General features: G+C 45.2%; 1 protein-coding gene across 2 annotated transcripts in view; it reads left to right on the forward strand.

Annotated features, from left to right (window-relative positions):
* Positions 1 to 12,869, forward strand: part of sv2ca (synaptic vesicle glycoprotein 2Ca) — a 32,388-nt gene continuing 19,519 nt past the window's right edge. Inside the window, exons 1-2 of one of the 2 annotated variants that reach the window (XM_035785900.2) lie at positions 1 to 314; positions 8,485 to 9,249. In XM_035785900.2, the coding sequence (XP_035641793.1) occupies positions 8,643 to 9,249 (607 nt within the window). In that variant the 5' untranslated portion in view covers positions 1 to 314; positions 8,485 to 8,642. Of the gene's footprint in view, positions 315 to 7,741; positions 8,264 to 8,484; positions 9,250 to 12,869 lie in introns of those variants that run through there. The other variant, XM_035785901.2, reaches the window with a different exon arrangement.

Here is a 12,869-nt window from a genome sequence, read left to right on the forward strand (position 1 = left end):
TGCAGTGTTTCACGTCATGCTCCCTCTAACTACATTGTTCCATTTCACGGAATTGCCGGCATCACTCAATGAAATACAATTATTGATTGCACTCTCTCCTAGCTCTCCCCGTCCCTCCTACTTCTCCCTCTCTCGTTTCTTTCCTGAAGTACTGCAGGGAGAGAACATCATCGAAAAAAACACCATCAGACAGCAACTACCTCAGTTCTACAGTGGGACACCAGCACATTTACATTCACAAGACACAAGCAACTCGCCTGGTGCAATGGCTTAACAACCAGCGAAATCCACTTTTCCTCTCTCCTTAAACAACGGTAAGCGCTTTAATTTCCTGAGACGAAACTGAGATTAGTATTTTTCAAAAAACCTAGTTTACAGTGTTTCCTTTATTGTTTCATATTGGCTTTCTGGGAATGCAGAATCATTTTCACTATAGGCTAAGTGCAAAGTAGGCTAATGTAGCAAAATACACTTTTGATATTGTTAAATGCAAAGTTCCATTGCGTAGTTCTAGACTGCAGTGCAACTGTGTGGAGGATGTTGGCAGGGATCCCCACTTTATTCATAATACAAAGCTACTGCTTAATCTCATGCATAGTTTACGTCTGAAGTTGACCAGCTTTTTCAGTGTTTATGCTTGATTTTTCTTTGGGCTATGCATAGTCCGCGCAATAAATGTGCTTCGAACCATCCAGATGCATTACTTGGAGTATATATAGGCTTAATTTGGGACACTAGCCTATAATGTAGGTTAACATCAAAGAGACAAGTTCGGTTTTAGTCATGTAACATTGTGCCTACCCCTTTACAGACCCACCAAGTAAAGTCATGATGCCCATGATATCTGTTCTTCATTACATTTTATTTCAATTGAAGTCGATAGTTGTTACAGTCTCACATCTCTGCAAGTCTGACAGGAGCTCTCGGCTGCGGTGAATTAGTAGGCTATCACATGGCCAGTTACCCGGAGCTTTTATAGCACTCTGCATTACCGCCAAAAAGAGCGCGAGGCTGCGGGTACAGTAGCGTGCTGGGTACTGAGTCATCCGTGGACTGCACCTCAGAAAATGCAACGATTGATAGGCATTCTACCAAGGAGCATGGCCAGTGAACCGGAAATCTGCATCAAAGTCCTCTGTAGGAGCACCATAGGCTTGCTTGGCAACATTTAAAGGGTAGGGAGCATACACCTAACCACATGAAACAAATGTATTTGCATTAGTATATCAAAAGTCCCAATGCAAAGTTACACCTCACTTTTTATATATAAAAAAAAGTGATCAGAATTCCCGAAGAATTGCCAAAGTCATGTTAGGGAGTGATGTAATATGGAGGACCTGGAAAGCAAGCCTATTAAACTCCAACAGAAATAACTTCAAAAGTATAACTTCAAATTAAACCAAATCATTTGCACCCATGACTACTGGTTTCAATTGAATTTTCAGCCAATTTACAAGCAAATACTAGATGCATTTATTGTTACAAATCAGCTTGCAAGGTTGCTAGCCAACTAGCCTGCTAATGTTAGCCCTACTAGCCTGCTAACATTAGCCCTACCAGCCTGCAAATGTTACTTTAACACTCCATTAGTCATCCAGCTGCTATCAACGCCTAGCTTACAGCTACATTGAAGTAAACCAATGTTTTGGAAATACATAATTCTATCTAACCAGTTAGCAAATAATGTTACCTGTACTTAAAGTTATCTTAGTCAGCAAGCCAGACAGCTAAAGTTAGTTATTTTAGCCTGCCAGCTAGCCTATACAGATAACTACCCAAGGTTACCAATGTTGACCATCACCACGGTCAACATAGCTAAGTAGTAAGCCAGAGAACAACTTGTCAAGCACAGGTAGGAACCCACAAAACACACACAAATACACCACCAGATATAATGTAGAGAGAGCGGAGAAATACAGATTGACGGCTGTGTTAACTACCAAAGAAGAGTCTGAGAGAGGCCTTCAGAGGGAGAGGCCGTTTCACCGGCCCGAGGGAGAGTCAGCTAATCCAATGTGATTTAATGAGGTAAATTCACATTGAATTTACCCGGTTCATGTACATCACTGCTGACACTTGCGGTGTACCGGCAGGTTGGTAGGAAACAGAGGTTGCAGGGTTCACATTCACACATGGCACAGCACCTGGTTTCATTCAGTCTCATTCCGAATCCTGCCTTCCACTGGTTTAACTAAGCCATCAAAGTCATCTGGGGTGAAATGAGCACTGCACACAGTAGATGTGCGCACGGTTCCCTTACTCCAATCTGCTCGCTTCAACCGGACAAACCAGTCCCACTTCAAAGCTAGCTTCTTATTTTTGGGCAGCAAATGAGTCGTAACCCTGTCCTTGTGGGTATTACTGCAGTATGTGGGTGTTACTGTACTAGCTACGAATGAAAGAAAACGAATACAACACTCACTCGCTAGCTCATCCACTGCTAAGTGCACAGAACAAGAGATGATGCAGTTTTTCGCATGCATGTACAGTGCATTCGGAAAGTATTCAGACCCCTTGACTTTTTCCACATTTTGTTACATTACAGACTTATTCTAAAATTAATCACTTGCTCAGTTTGGAGACCTTTAATGGTGCAGACTTTGTTTTGGTACCCTTCCCTAGATCTGTGCCTTGACACAATAATGTCTCGGAGCTCTATGGACAATTCCTTCAACCTCATGGCTTGGTTTTTGCTCTGACATACACTGTCAACTGTTGGACCTTATAAAGACAGGTGTGTGCCTTTCCAAATCATGTCCAATGCATTTTATTTACTACAGGTGGACTCCAATCAAGTTGTAGAAACATCTCAAGGATAATCAATGGAAACAGGATGCACCTGAGCTCAATTTCGAGTCTCATAGCACAGGGTCGGAATACTTATGTAAATAAAGTTTTATAAATTTGGCAAAAAAAATGAAAAACCTGTTTTCGCTTTGTCATTATGGGGTATTATGTATATATTGATGAGGATTTTGTTTTATATAATCCATTTTAGAATAAGGCTGTAATGTAACAAAATGGGAAAAGTCAAGGGGTCTGAATACTTTCCGAATGCAGTGTATATGGTTTCTTCTTCGTGGATGTACATAGTAGCTCACTAATGCCAACACTTGGTTTTGAATGTAATTACATGCGTTGCTAGTAGCTAACCGGTTCGCCATATGACATTGACAATAGTTCATTGTGGGTAGTTCCGAAGATATCCAAAAATAAGTTCATAAATATTTCAAAACCCCAAAACATAACTATTTATGGAATTATGGGAAACCACACCATGACTACGAACTAAGTTAATAAGTCTTTGACCATACTACGTTGTTACTTGGTGAGTAAAAACTCATGCTTCCTACCCTTTACGTTGTCTTCAAAACAGCTTGACAGATTTTCATGGGCGGTGTTGTCTGTCTGTAGTCAGTTGGTGGGAAACACTTGACTTTTAATGGTGTTGACAGCTAAATGAAGCCATGTGTAAACTGTGGCTTTCAGATTCAGGAAAAAGCTCCTGGAAGTTCTCCAATCAGTTAACCAATCAATCACCAATCAATCCCAAATCGTATAGTTTTGTTACTCAAATCTAAACCCAAATCTTTTTCTCCCAGGTGGACCATACACTCTAGCAACCCCTCTCGACTCAAAGTTACATCATTGAGAGAGGTAGTTAATTGACACTGGTCCAATGACAATGCAGTAAAAGTGGAGGCCTCCAAATAGACCCAGTGAGTCAGCCATGCAAGTAACCCTGTCTAAGCACTAAGCAAATTAACAATTTACAGATACATCATTTATATATCTGGGATGATTGAACCTGGTAATGTAATTACTTGGCATCATACAGTAATGTTATTCAGCCGCGACCTCTGAACTTCACATTGTATCTCCAGTTAACATTTGAACCACATCGTTTTCTGCAAAAATGTCCTGCATAAATTCTTTAATCTCTTCACACATACATGTGTGTCTCCAATTTCACAATTTTCTCTCTTGGTGTAACTTGTGGTGGTACAAAGAAGTTCCTTTCGTAACTAGTGTCAGGCTGGTGAATCACTGCCAAAGACTATAGTGTAAAAGCCGCATCCAGCAGCGAGTGGCGTGCTCGCCATCTTCTCTGTTCGAGCTCTCTGTGTTTCCTAGCTCTGCAGTGAGGGGCTGGCATGGCTGGGTGACCATATGTCCACCGCTCAGATCAAACAGGAACCCGTGTGTGTCCACTGGGAACCAAGGGACAACACATACAGTACACTGTTTGGATCCTCCCTCCCTCCCTCCCTGACTCAAATGTGACTATGTTAACTATTATGTGACATAGTAATAGTAAACGGGTACTAGGTGATATTGTAATACAAATCCCAAAGATGAACAGGGCGCAGTTATCTGATATCCTATTGGCCATTATCTCCTGCATCTGTGAAATCTGCCGGATGTGTGTATACTACCTTGGCTTGAACTGTGAATGCTCTATATGGGATCCTTCAGCTTTATTGTAGGTCACAACATAGTGTGTGTAGAGTGCATATATAAGTGCCGTTCATTTTGACCAGCACCATCACGTGACGTCACAACATCATTACTTCAATTCGCTGCAGTGGTGAGGGAACTATCTATTATTATAAGCATGGGGTGAATTCCAACTGTATGTCTTATCTTCACTCAGCACGAGATTCATTGAAGTCAACAATAATATTTATAATTCTGGTTCTTACAGAGAAAAAAGGTATTGCCAACTTGCAAAAGTTGACTTCAAACCATTCGCCATCATCAATATATCCTTGTGAAGGTTGACTCTGCACTACAGAGCACTATTGAAGCAGGTTTCCTCCAGGTCTAATCTGTGTACCCACATGACTAGTTTGCCTTAGCTCTCTTCCATTCCTCTCTCACTTTCTTTTCTCTCCTATAATCTCTCTCACTCATCCCCCTCTTCTCTCCCTTCAACCCTCTCTCTTTCTTTCCTGCCATCCCCTCTCCTCTTTCATCTCAACTCTTTCTCCCTCTCCCCATCTCACCTCCATACCGCTCCTCTCATCCCCCTGTCTCCATACCACTCCCTTTTCCTATCCCTCTTTATACATCTCTTTTCTATGTATTCCACCATTCTTCTCTCTCTCTCTCTCTCTCTCTCTCTCTCTCTCTCTCTCTCTCTCAGTAATGGCATCAGTGTCTGATGAAATCTCCTAACGGAAGACATCCCAATCTCAGGCTCCATCTTGCAGATGAGGTCATGCACTCTCCGTTTTGATGCTGGATGTCCTCTCCTCTTTCAAAGGGGAGGACATCCACAAGTCAAACATGACTAGGATGGAATATATTAATAATTTCTGTTTAAATAGATTGCTTCCCCTATATTGCTATTATATCCACCATAGGATTTTATGATCTCATGGAAATAAAGGAGTTGTTCACTGCCTTCAGTAGGTGTGGATCAGGAAACCTGTAAACTCCTCCTGCAAGCTTTTGTTTTTCATTCTAACCTCCTGCTTGTAAAAGTCAAATGGCCTTGTGTCAGGTGATCTGTGTCATGAATTCAGGCCAAATTGAGAAAGCAACATATTGTGATATAAACTGTGGGGCACCAAGACCCATTTGCATGCAACACTGCTGAAGACACAAATGGCCAACACGATACATTGAATGTAAAACCAATGTTGCTAGCTAGTAGCTATATCTCTTCGAGTCTTGACTCAGATGGAATGGAGTGCAGGAACTCCTGACTCAGTGATATACTCAACTAATCATGGTCCTAATGGATCTATAGCGCTTAGCATTGTTGATCTCAGCCAACCCAAAGTAGTTTTTTCCCTGTTAACCCCTCTGTATGCCAGTCCACACTCTCCCGTGACAGTGGTACCCCGCTAGTGCAATCTCTGGGCGTTGATTGCCTTGTCAGGCCTGGTGCAGGATGACTGAACTGAAATGGGGTTGGTAGGAATGGAGGAGATGGAGAATGATGGGGGTGGGGATGGGGCGTTTACAACCAAGTAGAGACTTATTTTTTTGGTTGGTACATTTTTTTGTAAAAACATCCCTTTTCAATCAGTACACACATTAATGGATTTAAAAAAGAAATCATTTTGACACATTTTTCACACTCGGTAGGAAGGTACATAGGGCCTAGTTCGGTGAAATGCCTTACCTACTGTATATAGTTAGGGCAGTTAGATATGTTTGAAGGAGACTAGGTAGAGGTTTGGAGTGATAACTAGTTAGTTAGTTTGACAGGTGGATACGAGGGGATGGTGGAGGGAGAGGTTGAATGGAAGGGTGTAAATGAACAGAAGAAAGTAGTGCGAGGTATAATGGATAGAAAAGGGGAACACGGTAGGGGAGTGATAGACAGATCAGATGTGAGGAGAGGGACGTAGGAGTGGTATGATAGATGGCAGTGAGACTGCCCCTGTTGGTCTGGCTGTCTGTGCTGTCTCGGTTTCGTCAGTGGTGGTCAGGTGAGGTGGACTGTGAGGGCCTTGGTATGCACACATGTCTTCACTGATCCTCATCACCACTGACAAGGGGGCTTGGACTCTGCTCCACAGACTCTCTGACAGACAGATGCTGGACACACACACACATACACACACACACACACACTCACACACACACATAACCCACCGTGTGTGTGTGATCAGTGTGTGTGTGTGTGAGAGAGAGAGAGTGCATGAGAGAGTGTGCGTCTGTGTGTGTGAGTGTTTGTGTGCTTGCTTACTTTGCATTTAGAGGTGCTTGTGTATGTGTGAGCACCCAACTCATGACCTGCATGAAACACTAGGAAGCGTCAATGTCTTGAGAGTCTGTCAGGAGTCTTGACAAGCCACTGGCAGCGCCTGACTCTGAGTTCACATAACAAAAGCATTAAAAGTGCAAGCTTCGCTGTCAAGATAAACTGCAGAATGGGCTCCAATAGTAGAGTAGCACAGTATAGCAGGGGGGTTGAGAGAGACAGGTTTGCATAATAAATCTCTGAAGATAGTTATTTAACTTCACCTAACCTGAGTGTCCTCTGTAATACAGCTCAGCGATGTTCATCAAACTAAGGTTCTCTGCAAAAAAAGGATCCCAATAACGAGAACGACAAAGCAGTAACACACAGAACCCTGTACTAGTCACAATGATGAATAACACAGGCAATATGACCAGTACATATAAAAGGAGACTTGGTCTTAACTGCAGAAGCCAGCCAATGAGACAGAAGGGATTAGCAGAGTCACCTTGAATCAGCTGTGTCATTCTGCCCGGTAAAATTGTATAATGGGAGCTGGAGCCTGGGAGGTGATTTGTGGCCTCCTGACAGAGCTTCAGTGTTCATTAGGCCCTGTGGAGAGCAGCTCAGAGACACACTGAACGGATGCAGAGATACACACACCCACACTTGTTAATTAAAAGTACACAAAAATATAACATTTCAGCACTTAGAATTTTACAGAATAAGGACACGCCTCTCAGTCTCTACCAGAATCAAAGCCTTCTTCCATTGGATAATTGCTTGACAGTTCCCAATTAACTTCCTTCTTCCCTCCAATCAGCAATGTATATTTTATGCAGCTGTAGTATGAAAGAGTTCAGCCAGGGCGATTAAGTCAATCTGTGATATACTGTAGGTCTTGGTTTACACTTTGATCATTCACAATGAATCACTCCAGGGTTATGTTGGGGTCACACTCCTGCCTGCTAACCTAATGTAGCAGGCGTAAAGGAAACACCTGAACGGCAATTCTTTCTTACTGATCCTGACGAGAGGGGAGGTTCTCTTCTGCACTATTCAACCAATCCAGTAAATGTGGAGGAGGAGTTAAGATGGAGTGTTGCGTTGTTAACGTCCAAAAGCGGAAGTCCCGTCACAGGCTCTCTTTCCATTTCCCCTGAAAACCGGATGCATCCGGTTGTTTCCACTCTGCTGAGGGTGCACTCTTGCCAACCCAGGCCTCCTCTGACTGGGAGGGTTTCCCCCTGCCCATTGTGTGTGTGCGTGTGTCCTAGTTCATGTGTATGAAATCAGTGACATTGCCAAATTAATTTCCTTCGAACACACAGTGTGTATGTGTTTGTACATTATGCTGGTGACACAGAGGCCATTTGCTTTCAGTGTTTCCCGTGGATCCTCCTCGTGCATGGATTTAAGGATGACACTACGGTTCCGCTTGGATCACCACACCTGCTCTTATATACCAGAACCTTGATCATGACTCAGCACATTTCCTGTCTCTGTTTAAGACCTGAGACTGAAGGAGACTCATGAAATATAGAACAGGGGAGCTCTCCTGGAAATGTAATATACTTCATGAATATAAACTGTGTAATACGGCCAAAGCCATTTTCTTTACATCACTCAAGGAAATGATTAAAGGGGAAAGGGGCAGGCAGGCAGGACAGCGAGCAAATGTTTAAGAGAGTTAGGTGTCAGAGCTGTTTTCCTGCAACACCTGTTTGTCTGGTTATGAATGCAGCTGTCAACTTCCCGAGTTATTCACCTCTTTCTCTCTTCCACAGCTTGACCAATGAACACCACAGCCAGTGAGGGTAACTTCCTGTTGTGACTGCAGACTTCAGGGTTTTCCCTGTTGCATCTCCAGACCCACCACTCTGATCTGCTCCCAAACCTCTCTACCCCCCTGTACTCCCACCCCTGAACGTCCATCAGAGCTAAAATGGACGACAGCTACGAAAGCAGGACTTCCTTAGTGAAGGGGGCCAAGGACATCGTCAAGGAGGCCAAGCGGCACGCTGTGAAAAAGGTCAACAAGGTCGTGGACAGCACCACAGACGAGTACTCCCAGCGCAAATACAGCCGTTTCGAGGACGAGGTGGACGAGGGGGACGACTTTTACCGTAACCCTCCCAGGCAGGACGGAGGCTACAATGACAACGACCAGGCCAGTGATGCCAGCGACGCCACAGAGGGCCATGATGACGAAGATGAGATCTACGAAGGGGAGTACCAGGGAATCCCAGCGGCCGGAGACAGGCGGGCCAGGGAGGGGCAGGTGGCTCTGGGGCAGCCCGTCACAGACAGCCTGAAGGACCGTAAGGAGCTGGAGCAGGAGAGGCAGGCGGACGAGGAGGAACTGGCCCAGCAGTATGAGCTGATCATCCAGGAGTGTGGCCACGGCAGGTTCCAGTGGCAGCTGTTCCTGGTGCTGGGCCTGGCCCTCATGTCGGATGGGGTGGAGGTGTTCGTGGTGGGGTTCGTTCTACCCAGCGCCGAGACGGACATGTGTGCTCTGGGTGGCTCCAACTCCAGATCTGGATGGCTAGGTAAGCAGTTAGGGGTGTGTGTGTGTTTAAAACATGAGTGCTTAGCAGTTTCTGAAAACTTCTGTAAGATCACAACAGGATTAAATTACGATTGTCCACAGAGTACCGTGTAACGGTACGTTGGTTTCTGTGTCCTTGTTGAGGGACTAGTGTTCCCAATGTGTTCACTTGGAGTCGCACTAGTACAGATGGCTGCAGGTCTGTAATCCATCACTATCGAGTCTGACATGACATGTGTGTCTGGGGGCTGCCTGTGTTAATGTCATATTGTAAAAACATAGAATCAGTCAGCCCTCCACCCCCTGCACAGTGAGACATGGCACTACTACTTTCACTGATCCATGCTCTGCTTACCCTTATTCATGCTCCCTCCCTCTTTCCCTCTTTCCCTCCATCCCTTCCCCCCTCCCTCCCCAGATGAGGTGACTCAGGCTGAACGGGATTGTGTTTGTCTGTGTGTATTGTGGAGTTACTTTGACCTTGTTGGAGTCCAATGTGATCATCATCAGATGTGTCTCTTTTCATTTAGTTTTGTCATTTTTCTTTTTCAGAGCGGGGTTAGAGCTACAGAAATATGAAAATAAACCCGCCCGCGTCCTCCCGTCCCACCCGGAAACCATGATTTTCTGTGGAATATTTAATTACACATCTGTGCATTTTGTATACAAACAACACCAATGTCAGTGCTTTGTTGGTTAGTTAGTTCAACCTGAGTTTACTTAGTTGTTTCCATGCAGACCCATCGCAGGGAAACATGAATAACATCCCAGAGACTGAGGCTTTGCATCGCAAACTGGTCAAACTGAGCCCAGTGTAACAGGATAATACAATCTGAAAAATGAAATGAAATCAATCAGATTAAATTACAGAATAAAATTTGTACCTAACAGGATCCCACAGGAATCTTAACTGCTGCATGGGAACGATGGAGGAATGAGAAAGCACCTCACTGTATCACTGTTCACCTCCTCTGTTTTCTTCCCTTTCTCTTTCTGTAACTCTCTTTCCCTTTCCTTTCTTAGTCTCTTTCTCCTTTGTTCTCCCTCCTCTTTTTTGTCTCCTTCATTCTCTCTTTACATCTCTCCCTCCTTCCTCCTTTTACCACTTCCTTCCTTCCCCCCCATCCATCCATTCATCCATCCAACCCTCTCTCTCTCTCCCTCCCATCTCTCTCTCTCCCTCCCATCTCTCTCTCTCTCTGTCTCTCTCTCTCTCTCTCTCTCTCCCTGACTCTCTCCCTGACTCTCTCCCTCCCTCCCCCTGTGTCTCTCTCTGTATATGGTAGCCAGCTGGCAGGCTGTGAGTATCTGCGTGGTCCAGGCCAGGGGCAGCTGAGCATGGCTAAACTGCAGTGAGATAGCAGTGCCACTGCAGAGATTACCCGCTGCTACCGCAGAGAGAGTGTGTGTGGTAGAGGGCTGTGGGGTGGGAGAGCGTGTGTGTGTGTGTGTGTGTGGGGGGGGGTTCTCTTATCGAGCACTCATAGTATCAAAATACTTCACGCCTATCTGGTCATTACCCTTGATGCAAGGGAGCTTAGAAGCATTACTTAGCTGAATGAGTCATTCCATTGTGCTTGCACCCCTGGGCCCAAGATAAGTATAATTTCATAAAGATTTCATTGAAATCTTTGCTACCCCCACCAACCAAAAATGTGACAAAGAGACCCAATCTTTTTTTCTGCAGAGGTGGTGGTTTTCTTACGGCAAAAGAGGGGGCACGAATCCCATCAAGCCTGACATGATCTGGTACAAATGTGATTACACGCTGCTCAGTGTAAAGGAGCTGAACAGAAGAGAGGAGAGGAGGGGAAAAGGAGAGTGGAGGAGAGGAGAGGAGAGGAGAGGAGAGGAGAGGAGAGAGAGAGGAGAGGAGAGGAGAAGGAGGGGAAAAGGAGAGTGGAGGACAGAGAGGAGAGGAGGGAGAGGAGAGGAGAGGAGAGGAGAGGAGAGGAGGGGAAAAGGAGAGTGGAGGAGAGGAGAGGAAAGATATGGGAAAGAAGAGGAGGACACAAGCAGAAAAAGAAGAGCGGGGAGAGATCAGCACAGTGAGAAAGAAAGCAGACAGGAAATGAGAGAAGATCTGAAGAGAGGAGAGGAGAAAAGAGACGAGAGGATAGGTAAAGAGAGAGTATGAAAACAGTAAAAAATACAAATAAAAGGAAATCACCAGACCGTTGTTTACAGTGACAGAATTAGCTTCAGACAGGCACGCCGTACTCCCCTATATTCAGACAGGCACGCCGTACTCCCCTATATTCAGACAGGCACGCCGTACTCCCCTATATCCAGACAGGCACGCCGTACTCCCCTATATTCAGACAGGCACGCCGTACTCCCCTATATTCAGACAGGCACGCCGTACTCCCCTATATTCAGACAGGCACGCCGTACTCCCCTATATTCAGACAGGCACGCCGTACTCCCCTATATTCAGACAGGCACGCCGTACTCCCCTATATTCAGACAGGCACGCCGTACTCCCCTATATCCAGACAGGCACGCCGTACTCCCCTATATTCAGACAGGCACGCCGTACTCCCCTATATTCAGACAGGCACGCCGTACTCCCTTATATTCAGACAGGCACGCTGTACTCCCTATATTCAGACAGGCACGCCGTACTCCCCTATATTCAGACAGGCACGCCGTACTCCCCTATATTCAGACAGGCACGCCGTACTCCCCTATATTCAGACAGGCACGCCGTACTCCCCTATATTCAGACAGGCACGCCGTACTCCCCTATATTCAGACAGGCACGCCGTACTCCCCTATATTCAGACAGGCACGCCGTACTCCCCTATATCCAGACAGGCACGCCGTACTCCCCTATATTCAGACAGGCACGCCGTACTCCCCTATATGCAGTATGAATAGAACAGGGCAAGCGTTTTGTGTGGCGCTGAAACAGTTTACCCCTCTAAGAGTGAAGAGCATCAAAGCGTGAAATCGGAAAAGAGACCATGATGCAGCTGAGCGCTCTTACTACTCTTAGGGGGCTCCTCAGGATCTGACAGCACAAAAATCACCACCACCATGCCCCCCCCCCTCTCTTTTCACTTCCTCTCATACACCCTTTCTCTGAACTCCGTTTCCTCTCTTTTTCTTTATCTCTCACTCTTATTCTTCACTCCTCCTTTTTCCGAACTTCTCTCCCTCGTTCTCCTCTCACTATGCTAATTTTCTCTGCCCTTTTCTATTTGTTTACATCCTTTTCCTTCCCCTTCTCCATCTCCCCTGTTCTCCTCCCCATTACAATTTATTTGATTATCTCTCTCTTTTTGCCCTTCATTGTCAAGTTTACAAGAGCTGCTGAATCATGATCCCTAACTGGGTGTGTGTGTGTGTGTGTTTTGCCGCACTTTTCAGCTCCAGTACCTCTCCCTTTAGGGTTTGTGTGTTGGTGCGTGTCTGACTGTTTGTTGAACATTTCCCTGTTTTGTAGATGTGTTTTGACATATCTGTGATCTATGTGAGTGCTTTGGGACAGTTGTGTCTGAGAGTTCTGATGCAGTGTGTTTTGTATGGGACGATGTAGAGTTTCGTTGCCATGCAGTTAACCTGTCCAAATTCAAATACGGTATATTCTCTTCACTTTTGGGACCAGAGGCACACCAC

This window comes from Oncorhynchus keta, chromosome 14 (assembly GCF_023373465.1).
Source record: "Oncorhynchus keta strain PuntledgeMale-10-30-2019 chromosome 14, Oket_V2, whole genome shotgun sequence".
Classification (NCBI taxonomy): domain Eukaryota; kingdom Metazoa; phylum Chordata; class Actinopteri; order Salmoniformes; family Salmonidae; genus Oncorhynchus; species Oncorhynchus keta.